This window comes from Gossypium arboreum, chromosome 6, assembly GCF_025698485.1.
Source record: "Gossypium arboreum isolate Shixiya-1 chromosome 6, ASM2569848v2, whole genome shotgun sequence".
Lineage (NCBI taxonomy): Eukaryota > Viridiplantae > Streptophyta > Magnoliopsida > Malvales > Malvaceae > Gossypium > Gossypium arboreum.
The window spans coordinates 127,940,252-127,955,371 of NC_069075.1; the positions used below are offsets into that span (position 1 = coordinate 127,940,252).

General features: G+C 34.1%; 1 protein-coding gene and 1 long non-coding RNA gene across 2 annotated transcripts; one reads left to right on the forward strand and one right to left on the reverse strand.

Annotated features, from left to right (window-relative positions):
- The first annotated feature begins 815 nt into the window (after window positions 1-815).
- LOC128293833 (uncharacterized) lies at window positions 816-6,710 on the forward strand. Its single transcript, XM_053029381.1, has 5 exons — window positions 816-939; window positions 3,880-4,901; window positions 5,051-5,745; window positions 6,140-6,278; window positions 6,435-6,710. The coding sequence occupies exons 1-5, from the start codon at window positions 816-818 to the stop codon at window positions 6,708-6,710; spliced, it is 2,256 nt and encodes a 751-aa protein (XP_052885341.1).
- A 5,027-nt stretch (window positions 6,711-11,737) lies between these two features.
- LOC128293963 (uncharacterized) lies at window positions 11,738-13,381 on the reverse strand. The gene is made up of 2 exons (XR_008284125.1): window positions 13,244-13,381; window positions 11,738-11,953 (listed from the first exon to the last, which is right to left on the reverse strand). It is a non-coding gene; the product is annotated as an uncharacterized LOC128293963 (long non-coding RNA).
- Between the last annotated feature and the right edge of the window lie 1,739 nt (window positions 13,382-15,120).

The following is a 15,120-nucleotide window of genomic DNA, read 5'->3' on the forward strand; positions in this document are numbered from 1 at the left end:
GATATGTATGGTATGATTCTTCCCTTGTAAGAGTTGGACACATTCTTTATTGGAAACTCTATTGGTTCATTGAATGAGAATATGGAGAAACTACGAGCCATAAGACGACCAACATAATCTTCTGATACATCCTGGAGGGTGGTAATTTTTAGGCATGGGGGAATACGACCAGAAAGATTATTGTGGGAAAGATTAATCAAACTTAAGTGACTCAATTTGCATAGCTCCATTGGGGTCTCCCCTTTGAAGTTGTTCTTAGTTAAGAGAAGATAACTCAAGTTCGAAAGTCCAATCCAACTTGGGATGCTACCACTTAAGAAGTTATCACTGATATCCAATGTCACCAAAGTGGAACTGTTACGAAGTGCATCGGGAAAGGTTCCTCGTAACCTGTTTTTGGACAAATGAACTTGTCTTATCCGAGAAGGGTTGAAACACGATGGTATACTCTCTGAGATAATATTGACTGAAAGGTCTAGAAGTTTAAGACCAAGTTGACAGAACTCGACTGGGATTGTTCCCTCAAGATGATTATTGGACACGATAATTCTCTTCAAAATAGACATATTTCCCATCCACCTTGGGATCCTAGCAGAAAGTTGATTGTTGCTCACATCCAATGTTAACAAAAAAGGGCTCGTAGACAAGAAATCTGGGATCCCTCCTGAGAAGTTATTTCCATCCAATAGCAATTCCATTAAGTTTGGCAAGTAGGAATTTTCAGATAAAATTTTTCCCTCTAAGTTGTTTTTGGATAAGTCCAAATATCTCAGTGAACTATTATCACCAAAAGTTGAAGGAATGCTACTAATGAAATGATTTTTGACATGTTTATAAACCTCAATGCTGGTAGTTGTGCTCCAATTTCAATTGGAATGTTGCCATTGAAGAAATTGCAGGAGATTTCTAAATGTGACAAACGCGTTTGTGAAGCAAATGGTAGCTGAAGCGGTCCCGATAGAGAGCTATTGGTGAGAACTAGCTTCTCCAGTAGTGAATTGTTTTCCAACAGCCAATGTGGGAACTGATTTCCTTTGAAATAGATATTAGAGAGATCAAGATATTGCAAGTCATGTTGATGATAAAAAAACCTTGGAAATGATCCAACATCTCCACTACATGATAAACTAATCTCTTTTAGTAGGAACAACGGGGCCAAAGAATGCATCTGGGTTTCAGCATGTACAATATTGTTGTCCGCATATATGCACTTGAGTTTTGAAAGGTTGAACAAAGGCCCCAGTGAGATCGGGATTCGAAAGGCTCAAATCTTGGAGGGATGCTAGATTCTTAAGAGCTAAAATATTTCCAAAAAATTAGTTGGAAGAGAGAGAGAATCTTTCAAAGAGATATTATACTCTCAAGGGCAGATATATTTCTAGAGAAGTTATTGGAAGACGGATGTAATCTTTCAAGGGCAGATATATTGAAAGAAAGAGCTAATGTTTCAAGGGATTTAAAACTGTGAAGGCCTAATATATTGTAAGAAAGATCTAATTTACGTAAAGATGTGAGGTTGGAGAAGCAATTGGGCAAGCCACCCTTTAAATTACTGTTGGTGAAATCCAATTCTTGAAGATTTGTCATTCCGCAAAAGCCTGTTATATTAAATAATTACGTAAAGAGGTGCTTGAAACAAATATAAAGAAATTAATCAAATCAATAAAATAGTAAAAACAAGCATGTAATATCTTCTTTACTTTTTATTTATTTTATTAAAATATATTTTAACGGACTTGAATATTTTTAACGTGTTAAATAAATCATTGAGAATTTTTATTTTTATTTTATCCATTTAATAATTTTATTAGTTTTTAAAAATAAATCATCTCTTTTTATATATATTAAAAAATGAGATATTTAAATTGTAGAAAATAAAATGCTATGTTACTATTAATAAGATTAAATTCAATAATTTTAAAAAAATTAATTTTATCAAATAACGTAATTATATTCAATATTTAATTTTATTAATATATTAAATAAATTTTAAAATAAATTTAATACTTGATTTTTCAGTATTTCAAGTAATATCTTAGTTTAATTCGAATGGTTTAGAATATATTAAACTATTAATAAATTAATTATATATATATTTGAAAGTATTACTTATATATTAATATTTTTATATTCTCTAATTACATTTAAATAAATTAAATTGAATAGGCAGTTGTGAAATACTATAGTTAGGTTTTATAAGTTTTGGTTTAAGCCTTTTACATTTACAAATAAATAAATAAATTGATAAACATTCTTTAAATTTTCTCCTTCCCCTCTTTTAGAACACTTAAAACTCATTTTAACATTAAAATCGTAAACAACAAGTTCGTGAATAAAATTAAAACATTTAATTAATATTAAATTCTGGGGAGACTTAGAATTTTGGTTGCAACTTGTTATAAAAGAAATTGATAGATCTAAATTATATACCTTGAAGGGTTAGGCTGCCATTGATCTCACATTTATATCAAACCAAACGCTTGAGAGAAGTCAAATGTCCAAGAACTCTTCCAAATTTCTGAAATTGTTGCATTCATCTATTCAATAAAAGCAGTGAATCTATGTAAGTGAAGGCAGGACACACCAAATTGCTAAACTTTAACTATAGGAATTAGGATAAAGGTTCCTTTAAAGCTAAATCTTGTGAAGATAAGAGTCTTATGACGGAAATAAATTTATCGATTATAGTGAAATGTTACTAATGCTATCTGTATGAGAAACAAACACATTTATATTTGCCTTTTTTTTTTTTGTAATATATAATCAAATTAAGAAGAAATCTACATTTATATATTTAAAGTTAATAATTAGAATCAAACATTATAAAATACAATCAAATTAGTAGCTGAAATAAAATAAGAATAGATTAAAAAGTGGTATGTGCTTGATGACTTGAAATATCAAAGTTTCAAGATCTCATTTTTTGCCAACACTTCCAATTTCAAATCTACCCAAAAAGGTGCATAACAGGTTTTTTCCATCTTAGTTTATGAACTCAATCACTTGATATAAAATTTTCAATAGGAACAAAAAGGAAAAGGAATGAAAAGAGGAATAAAATTAGGGGTGGCAGAAAGAGGAAGAGGGAATGCGAAAGCCCTGGTACCTTAAAATGATTTTTTTTTTAAGTTGCTTCAAAATTTATAAATTTATAAAATAATCTAATAGCATTTTATACTAAATCATCCTTAATGAGAAAAAAAAAAGAAGAAAAAGACTAAATGTTAATTTTCTTGAATGATAATAATAATAATTAATTTTGTTTTAGCAATACCTGTAGGTGAAGAAAAATGTATAATCCCAATATACTGTCAGGTCTTCCAAGTGGATCAAAGCATTTAGTTTTGAAGAGAATAAGGAATATAATTATTTAAATTGTTAAGAGAAAGTAATATGGGAGTGGGTAATTTTACCTTTTTGATTCATTGGTTCATAGAATTTTGTGCCTCCAAAAGATAATGACTTGTGATTGGAGAGCCTACCAAGAGATCTCAATATGCTATTGTTGAAGAGATTGTGACTCGAATGAAACACTTTTAATTTCATCAACCTTATTTCTATTTCATCATCTATAATTATCATTTATCTTTGATTTAAAAACTATATTGGATTGACAATACAAAAGAAAATAAATAATAGATAAATACCTTGGGATGGAACAAAGTCATTCATTTTGTTTAACCCATGTATAGCTCCTCTAAGTTGCTTAAAGCATTTATGTCTCAAGAACCAACAAGGAAAAGTAGCAAATGCAATTTATTAGTAATAAATTATATGAATCACAGGGAATGTTTTGAGCATTTTTAACTTTTGATAGAGGAAAAACAAAGGCTTAAAAGAATTTGCCTCAAAGTGCTTTTCCTGGCTTAAACTCTAAAGATGTGGATTTTCCTGGGCGAAATGTTACGAATGAAGAAATAAAGGTTGCTCTTTTTGACATAGCACCTTTTAAAGCCCCTGGTAGTGATGGGTTTCAAGCTAGTTTTTTTCAGAATCAATTGGATACTACCGGAGAGGACATATGTGGTTGGGTTAAAAATGTCTTCAATGGTGGCATCATTGATCCTGAGTTTAATAACACTCTTATTGTGTTAATTCCAAAGGTGCAGAATCCAAATAATTTCTCTCAATTCAGGCCGATCAGTCTTTGTTCTGTGCTGTACAAGTTAGTCATGAAGATTATTTCTAATAGAATTAAGATCATCTTTTCGAAGATCATTGGCCAAGAGCAAGCAGGTTTCATTACTGGACGAAGCATTATTGACAATGTCATAATCGCTCAGGAAGTCTTGCACTCTATGAGAGTTAAGAAGAGTCTCCAGTGGATGGCTATTAAGATTGATCTGGAAAAGGCGTATGATAGGGTTAGATGGGACTTTGTGGAGGCTTCGCTCATCGCAACAGGTATTCCTTCTCATTTGATTAAAGTTATTATGAATGCTATCATGCTTTCTTCTATGCAGGTTCTATGGAATGGTGTGCCAACTCAGAAGTTTAAGCTGGTAAGGGGTATTCGCCAAGGGTGTCCCTTGTCTCCATATCTTTTTGTTTTATGCATGGAGTGGTTGGGTTATAGATTTCATGGAAGCATCTTAGCAAGGGAATGGAGTCCTATTCGGCTTTCGTATTCTGGACTGAGTCTTTCGCATTTGTTTTTTGCTTATGATTTGGTGGTCTTTGGCAGAGCTGACGTGGTGCACAGTGGTCTCCTTACAAAGTTTCTTAGTAATTTTTGCGAGATTTCTGGTCACAAAGTTAATGCTAGGAAAACAAAAGTGTTCTTTTCTATGGGGGTTAATATATCTTCAAGAAATGAGATCAAGGACATACTTGGTTTTCAAAAAGTCAATAACTTAGGTCATATCTCGGGGTTCCACTTTTTCATAGAAGAGTTACCAAGAGTATTTTGGATTTTTTGGTGGAAAGAATTCATAGTAGACTCTCGAGTTTGGATGCCAAAAGTCTCTCTTTTTCTGGAAGGGTCACCTTAACACAGTTCGTACTATTATCTATTCAAAGCTATTTCATGCAATCTTCTCTTATGCCTAAGGGAGTCTGTGACGCCATTGAAGGTCTAACAAGACAATTCATTTGGGGCGTCGTGGAAGGCAAAAGGAAGATAGCTTTAGTTAAATGGGAAGACCTCTGTCAGCCTAAAGTTAATGGAGGTCTTGGTTTTCGTCGATTGAGTGATCAGAATAGTGCTTTTATGATGAAACTTAGATACAATCTTATTTACAAAACTGGAACTCTTTGGGTTCAGGTTCTCAGAGGTAAGTATGAAATGAAGGATACTATGCCTGACTCTATAATGAGGAGTAGTTGTTCTTATATGTGGAGAGCTGTTGCCAGAGTATGGCCCTTGTTGCATAGCTTTATGATGTGGCCCATTGGTAATGGTAAGACTGTTCGGTGTTGGGAGGATTGTTGGGTTTCTAATAAAGGACCCCTCAAAAACTATGTTTCGGGGCATGGCTTTTTTGATCCTAAGACCACTGTTACTGAGATGGTTTTGCCTAATGGGGAGTGGAATCTTTCCCTTTTTAGATTGTGGTTACCTGAAGATGTGGTGAAGCGCATCATTAGCATTCTGCCTCCCATGATTCAGGTTGGGTTGGATAGTCTCTCTTGGTCAAGAACGACGTCTAGAGTTAGTTTTTTCTGTGAAGAGTGCTTATTATGCTTTGAAAGAGGAATCTTGGCATCCGCAAGAGATGAAATGGAGAAAGATTTGGAAAATTCCAGGCCCGCATCGTGTGAAACATTTCCTCTAGTTAATTCTTAAGTAAAGACTTTTATCCAACTCGGAGAGAGATAGAAGGGGTATTGATCAGGACGCGTCGTGTCAACTTTGTGGTCATTCCATGGAGGATGCTATGCATATTCTTAGAGACTGTTCTTTTGTGAAGGAAATTTGGCATCAGATCATTCCTATTACCCAGCTTAGTAATTTTTTCTCTCCTTCTATGACTGATTGGCTTACTTCGAATTTGAAACTTCATTCTTCCAATAGGCAGAACGATTGTTCTTGGCCTTGCCTCTTTGGGATCATTCTTTGGCACATTTGAAAGAATCAGAATTTGATTATTTTTCAAGGAAACGGCTTAAGTCCGAAGGATATTATCAATGCTTCTTACAGTTGGGCAAAGCATTTTCTTTACACCTTCAATGAAGGGATGGATTCGCAGCAAAAGCAGCTTCCAATTCATCAGAACTCAGGTATGTGTGTAGTTCTTAATACTGATGGTGTTGTTCACTCTGTGTCCGGTCTTTCTGCTGTAGGTGGTGTGTTGCGCAACAATAAAAGGGAGTGGATCCTAGGTTTTACTCGTTTCTTGGGGAAATGATCTGCTACGATTGCTGAACTTTGGGGTTTGCTGGATGGTTTGCTTATCGTTCAGAAACAAGGCTATAATGAGGTCATCATTCGATAGGATAATCTCGCAAATGTGATCTCGATCACTGAAAGCAAGGCTGGTGGTTCAAAAAATGCACTTATTAAGAGGATACAACAAATTCTGGTGTCAGAAGAAAATTGGTTCTTGACTTATGTTCCCAGAGAAACCAATCGGGTTGTTGATGCTTTGGCTAAAATATCACTGTCAAGTGGTTACTCCTTGCTTATTTTTGAGTCACCTCCTACCAGGATTAAATATATTTTGCAGGAAGATAATTTTACTGATAACTCCCCCATGAATCATCCTATGTAATCGTTTGTTTTGTTTACCAAAAAAAAAAAAGAATTAGCATAAAAGGAAGTAAAAATACCTTTAATGTGTATAGCTACTTCCAATCTATTAGATTTGATATTCAAAAAATTCAAATTTGAAAGTAAAGCAAGGAATGAGAGTATGGTGTTGTTGAAGAAATTTACACTTAAATCAAGCATCTCATGTAACAGCCCGTTTTTAGTCAAATCAGAACAGTGGTTTCGGGACCACAAATCTGAAGTTGAAATATTTATTTTATTGTTATTTTAATGTCTACAACATGATAATATAGTTGTGTGAAATTTTTGTTAAGAAATTTTATTGTTTGAATGCTTAATTCGATAAAAAGGACTAAATCGCATAAAGTGTAAAAGTGCAGTTCTAATACTTAAAGGTGTCAAATAGCTATGAAATTAAATAGTGGAGGGTCTTATGTTGTAAATAGACCATTATTAAGTAAGTGGATGCAGATGGACATCACTTATGTGAATTTTTAATGTTTAAAGTAAGGTTAAATAATTAATTTGGTTAATTAAATGATAAATTAATAAAACAAAAAGTAATTTTATTCATTCATCATCTTCCTAACCGAAACTAGGGCATAGAAAAACCATGAAAAGAGTTTGAAGCATTCGACCTAGTCTTCTTGAGCATGTAAGTCTATTTTTGTTTCATTTTTAATGATTTTTATGTTTTTGAGATCGTTGCAACTAGGTCTAGCTGGCCTAGGGTGTAACAGCCCATTTTTAGAGAAATCAGAACAATAGTTTCGGGACCACAAATACGATTCCAGAAAGAAAACTTATTTTAATATTATTTTATGGTCTATAATATGATAATAATGTTGTGTGAAAATTTCATAAAGAAATTTTATCGATTACATACATAAATCGATAAATGACCAAATTGTACAAGGTACAAAAGTTGAGTTCTAATAGCTAAAGGGATTAAATAGCTATAGAACTTTAAATTGGAGGTCCTTATATGGTAATTAGACCATTAAAAATGCTTAGTCATTGAGGATGATGATTCATCCATGAAAAATAAAATTAAAGAAAACGACAAAATTGGAAGAATAAAAAAATAAAGGTGATAAATAATAAAAGATGAAAATATCATCATTTATCATCTTCTCCAAATATTTTTTTATGGAAACCTTAAGAAAGAGAAAGCAAGCTTTCTTGGTCAAATTAGGTAAGTATTTAAGCCTCATTTTTAGTAATTTTTATATTTTTGAGATCGGGGTAGTTTAATCTATTTATTTTGGGGATCAATTTGAAAAGATATCAAAGTATAGAATTTTTACCATGGATGAATATGCTGAAATTATGAAATTTATGGTAGAAAATGAAAGGTTCTTGATAGATAAACAACTTTTACAAAGTGAATTTTGATGAAAACTTGATTTAGGGACTAAATTGTAAAACTGAGAAATCCATGGAAAAATTATGATTTTTATGAAACATATGGGTGGTAAATAATACATGAAAAATATGGTTAGGCTCGGAACAAAGATTAAATTGCATGGATTTTATTTTCCAAGTCTAGGGACGAAATCATCATTTATTAAAAGTTTAGAGGCAAAATGATAATTTTGCTTAAAGTGTAAATTAGACTAAATTGAGTATGAATTACATTAAATTGATGTTAAATTTACTCTATAGATCCGGATAAACCGAATATAGAGTTAGAACGAGGAAATGAGAAAATGTTGGATTAGTAGACTTTATGTACACGAACACTTATTGAGGTAAGTTCGTATAACTAAAGTGTATATGTTTATATGCTCAAATTGAATGTTGTGTATGTAAATTTTATAAATGCCATAAATATGTGAAATGATCACATATTCGTTTAAGCCCGATAAATGAAAGTGCCTGAAATAAATGATAATACCCGATAAGTGATAAATGATAAAAATGTTATTTTTATGGTTGAGTTGAATGTGAACATTTGAATTGCATAAATGCATAAATATATGAGATTGATCACATACCCGAAAATTGCCTGATAAATGTCAAATTTCATTAGAATAAATGAAAAATTGATGCATATGTGATTTCTCGAAATGAATGAGGTCCTGCATTTGTTGCTGATAGGATTTAGCTCTAACGAGTAATCCTATTGACCTCATTACAAATAGGATTTAGCCCGGACGGGTAATCCGATATAATCCCTCTCGAGCATATGTTACAATTAGGATTTAGCCTGGACTGGTAATCCTATTATATGATATGTGGCTCGAGAGTGTGTTTCCTGATTAAGTGCCCTAATGGGTACCCCTGAATATGAATTGATGGATTTAATGATTTGTACACTTTGTGCGTACTACTTGAGTATCCATTGATATTTTCAATAATTCAACGGGTAAAATCCTAACATGAAAAGAAAAGGGTTTTTACATGCATCTGCCTGAAGAACATGAAAATGATGTTATATGAAGTATGGAAGTATGAAATTATGATATACGAACATGGGAATTTGTTTGATGAATACATTCATCTATGAGAATAGATTTGTACATCTCAAGTGTATTAACTATGTGATTATTAATATTTCAGTTGAATAATGAGCAAAGTTCTGACATGAAATATACAAAAAATTGAGATGAATTATAATATAATATACCTAAAAATATGGAAATAATTTGTATATATGTTATATGAATACATGATGTGGAAAACATATGTGTATGAGAATCTGAATATTGTTGAGCTCATATATGTGTTTCTTGATGTTTATATGAAACAAGTTTCTAACAAGGGTGATGAGAATATGTGTTAGGGCTTGGGATCGAATGGTTGATTGTGATTTACATGTTTATCTTTAATATGAATAGTTGATAAGTTAATTACTAAGTTATATGGACTTACTAAGCATTATATGCTTACTTTGTTTTATTTTTCCCTGTACTATAGTAAATCGGAAGCTCGTTGGATTGGAAGCTCGACGGAGATCACTCACACTATTCATCGACTCAATTTGATATATCAGGTAAAACAATTGTGGTTATAATGACATGTATATTTAAAATTGGTCAATGAATGGCATGTAAATATTTGTTAATGACTAGCTATTTGAATGGTTAGTTATGAACATATTTTTGGTGTTTATGTATAGAAGACTAAATCATTATATATGTTTGAAAATGATTGATTAATAAAAATCAAAATGAGATATGTATTTAATTAGCATATTTGATAAAATATGAACAAATGTGAACATAGTATCTAGATAGATATGAGTATAAATTGACATGTATAAGACTTAAATTTTGGTGTGAAAATGTGGTTGGTGAATGTGATAAATTGTGTATAAGTGTTGGTGTAGGTGCAAGGCTAAAAGGGGTAAAAAATAAAGCTAGGAAATTGCTTTATTTTGTCCACACGGGTAGACATAGACGTGTGTCTTGACCGTGTGTGACACACAGCTTAGCACATGGGCGTGTGGTCTGGCCATGTGTCCCCTGCATCTTAAATTTTAGAAATAGAATGCTCAAAACTGAGTACACAGCTAGAGACACGTGCGTGTGTCTCAGCCGTGTGGGTAACACGGCCTAGCATACGGGCGTGTGTCTCAGTCATGTGGGTAACACGGCCTAGCACAAGGGCTTGTGACTTGGCCGTATGATGCAAGTCAGAGAGTTACAGGGGGTGGGACACGGTCTGATGTACTAACATGTCATAAGGTCACACGGGCGTGTCCCTTGGCCACACGAGCGTGTGAGCCCTGCATCTAGGAAAAAAATTAAAATTTCATGAAAAATTTTCTGAGATCCCGATTAAGTCCCGATTTGATTCTAATGTTTATATTAGACCTCGAGGGCCCATTCAAGGGACAATATGATTAGTATTATACATGAATAGTAAATAATTTGAAATATCTGTAATTATTTTGTAAACTTTGGTAATGCTCCGTAACCCTGTTCTGGCGACGGATATGGGTTAGGGGTGTTACACAAGGACTGATTTGCAAAATTTTCAATGGTTTAGGATGTTTCTATTGATGAATATGTATGAGCTTTAATGATTAATGATAGATTATGAATGTTTGATGATAGTTATACAAGTTTTGTTAAGTGATTTTTAGTGAAAATGCAAATTAGGGATTAATTTGTAAAATGTTAAAATTTGGTGGTTAATTGTGAAATAAATGAAAGACATGGACTGCTAGGGACCTAATTGAAATTTGGCTAGCATGGGTTGTGTTTGAATTGCATAAATTTGTGATTTTAGAAATAAAGACTAAATTATAAAAATGTGAAACGTTAGGGGTCAAAAGTGTAAAATGACTTTAAAGTGAATTTTGGACTAAATCGAATAGAGAGATTATTAAATAAGATAAATTTGATATTATAGATCAAGAAAAGTGAAATACGGACTTAGATCGGAGAAAGAACAAGGTTTTGGATTGATCAACTTGTTTCGTCGTTTTTGTCTCCGACGTAAGTTCGTATGTAATAAGCATTATCTTTATTGTATTTTAAATGTTTGAATATTTCCTAAATTGTGAATTACGACCTTGCGGACACATCTGACGAAGATTCGGCATTGGAAATCCCGGTTGAACCTTAGGAATAGAGTTAGATACAAATGACATGTCATTAGGAATTACATTGAGCTGGCTTTTGGCCATGATATTGGCATTTCAGGTGCAAGATACATTGTGTTGGTGTAACACCCCAAACCCGGCCCAGACGTTATGGCCGAATCTGATGCGCCACATTGAAGTTAAAAATCCATGTTTCGTTTTAGTGCTTTAAAAATCAACTTTTGTTAAGCTAACAAAGTGAATGGGAGCTAGGCACCAGGTAGGAATCTGTAATGAGGAGGTGAGCCATGAAGGTCGCTAAGTACCAAGCTCTTCTAATGGATCCAATCCTAGACATGCCCACAACCATTGCCACACTTGGTTAAATCGAGTTATAATTTATTTAAGTTGAAATCTTTGATAAATCGGATAATCGTGGCGTGGTGTTATTTTGAAAACAATTATCATTTTGAAAACACGTCCTAAGTCTAGCCCATTTATTAACAAACAGATTAAAGTTATTAAAAATAAAATAATCTCAGAAAAATAATTAAAATGGCCTTATTACAACCCAAAACCAAACAATAATATTAATAAGATAAAACTTATAAAGAAATAAATCAGCTACTTATTGCAATTAAAAGAAACAAAAACAGTAGTGTGGCCATCTCCGAGTCCCTCACAGCTCCAAACCATCTAAGCTTAGGGATTACCTGCACAGTTAGAAACGGGGTGAGTTTACGAAAACTCAGTGTGTAATCCCAATAATAAACAAATAGTGAAAACACAGTATCAGTACAATCTGGGCCAAAGCCCTATTTAGTCTCGACATATACTGGGCCGAAGCGTTTCGTTTAACGGTTACTAGGCCGAAGCCTTTTCATAAATCAAATCATCGGGCAAGCCTTTTCATAAATCATATCCCGGGCCAAGCCTTTATTAGAAATCGGTATGGCCCATAGGCCATTTCAATAACACATGAAATATCAATGAATGTATGCAAGCCCATTTCAATATCACATGAAATACCAATGAATGTATGCAAGCCCATTTAGGGAGACTACTCAACCCACCATCCACTACTCTCCACCCGTACCAACCAGCACACCATGTGGGGAATAACTCAACCCACCCAACCAATACACCACTGGCAGCATAGTTGCTTTATCATATATTTGGAGGCCTAACCTCTTTAATAACTGGGGCAAAGCCCTTTTCGGTAAACTAGGGCAAAGCCCTTTTTGGTAAACTGGGGCATAAGCCCTTTTTGGTAAACTAGGGCATAAGCCCTTTTCAATAAACTGGGGCATAAGCCCTTTTGCACTTCCTCCATCCATATAAAAACTCAACCCAATGCATTTATGAATTCATCATGTGCATTTCATACATATCATGTGTATATCATACATATCATGTACATATCACATCAATCATGTATATCATACCCCACGTATCAAATTTATAATTAAACCCTAGGGGTATAATGGTCATTTTTACCTAGGGGCAAAATAGTCATTTTCACATTATAAGGGTAATTTCGTAATTTTACCAAATATCAGGGTTTTCCATGTTCATAAACAATTATCAATATTTCTGAGTGTTTAAACAATGATCTTTAACCCACTTTATCAAACTCGGGCTTTTGGGCCCAAAACCTCTAATGGGCCCTACGAATGCCGATTTAGCCCATTAAGCCCACATAATCCAAATTTTACAGCAGTACTAACCGTGTTAACATGCAACTTTTCCAGATTCCATTTTCTATCAGTTTTACCCAAATGGGCCCGAAGCCCATTGGACCCGATTCCAGCCCATTGAGGCCCAACTTACCATCGTGCACAAAATTGAGTTCTTGCCTATTCCATCGATCCAAACACCGATCATATCGTATTTATCGCATCTATACCCAAACGCAACATTACAAGTTCCCGAAATACTAATATTTTAGCATTTCGGCTTCTCAGCAAATATTAATCTAAGTTATTACGAGGGTTAGTACACACCTGTTATGGGTTGAAGTTGAAACGTTTCCATAATCAATCACCTGATAGGAGACTGGAGTTAATCCACGCTCTGAGCACTCTTAGCCGACGCCCAACCCAAACGAGCACTCCATACAGCGATAGGGATCAGCCAAGAAAGGTACCTTTACTCTCCTCATGGTTCTCTCTATTTAAAGTCAGCTTCGCATCCACTCTTATGTTATCTTCCCGATGTGGGATCCCTCCATCATCAGAGTTTAAATTCAACACCACCTCTTGTCACCCCCTGTTAGCAAAATAAATGCTCATTGCTTGCCATGGGATTCGAACCCATGCCTCCCCTCAGTTGCTCCACACACTACTTGCCATTAAGCCACAAGGCTTTTTATGTCATATTTTATCCCCAATTAATTATAAGGTCTAAAGGCCAAAGTCCAGGTTCCCTAAAAAAACCAAAATAAATTGCAAGAGCCAAGGCTTGAACCCAGGCTCTCATACAACCTTAATGACGCCACAACCACTAGACTACAAGCTTCCTTGTGTCGTTTATTTAACACAATAATTTAAAAGCCCTCATCCAAGCATCCAGTTTTTTTTTCTCTTAATACCAAAATTTTTGCTAAAGCCCAAGTTTGAACCCAAGATTTCCCCAACACTTCTCAAAGCCATTAACCACTAAAGCAAACATTTAATTGTGTCATTTCATTGCACAATTAAATACCTATATACAACCTCCTTACGGACCCGCACTCAAGGCCCAATACTTCTAGGCCCAAATTTGGGGTGTTACAGTTGGCTTCGGGCCATGATATTGGCACTTCGGGTACGAGATTCATTAAGTTGGCTTCGGGCCATGATATTGGCACTTAGGGTGCGAGACTCTCAAGTATCTAACTTATATTCCAAATGGTTCAACGGGTATATCGAAGATGTGAAATGGTAAGAATAGATATGTATCAGAACAGGTATGTACGGAAACTGTATATGCATCGAACTTATAAAAGAAGTGAACTCATGGTTATATAGATGAATGAATACATGTTAACATTGTGATTAATTATTATGTGGTATGTTAGATGCATGATTTGAATAGTAAATTTAATGGTGAGATTTGCTTATTAACTTCATATAAGCTTACTAAGCTTTATAGCTTACATTGCTTATTTTTCGTGTTTTATAGTGATTTCAAAGCTAGCTTGGATTCGTGAACCGTTAGAGATTTCATCACACTATCCCACTATCACTTTGGTACTTTTGAACTTAAGTATTTTGAGTATATGGCATGTATATGAGTTTGGTCATTTTGTTATATATGTTAACTATGAATTTAGCCATGTAAGTTGGCTTAATTTGCTTGGTTTAGTTGTGTATATATATTTGTGCATATGTCTTATGTGTGAACTTGATGATGGATACATGTGATACTTGTTGATAATAGATATTGTGGATGCCAATTGGTAGATGAATTAAGAATAAGTATGCTTGTAGTTTAGACAAATTGATGCATGTTTGAAAGTGGCTATGTAGTTGAATCGGGAATGTGAATTTGGTATAAAATGCAATAACATTTTGTGATACATGTGAATCTTGTTGTTGTTGGTATTGAAATGGTATGTTTTATGCTTGATTGAGATTGGATGAGTACCTATATATGCTGTGTTTTGGTGCCATTTGGTTTGGTGTAGGAGTATACAAATTGGGTGGCAAAATGGCTTGATAAATAGCCTATTTTTGTCCACACGGGCAAAGACATGGGCTTGTCTCTTAGCCTTGTGACACACACGGTTAGGTTGCACAGCCGTCTGTCCCCTGGTGTTGAAATTAAACCAAGTCAGTATGCTCCACAAAACCCAGCACACAGGCGTGTGACTTGGCCGTGTGGCATAAGTCAGTATACC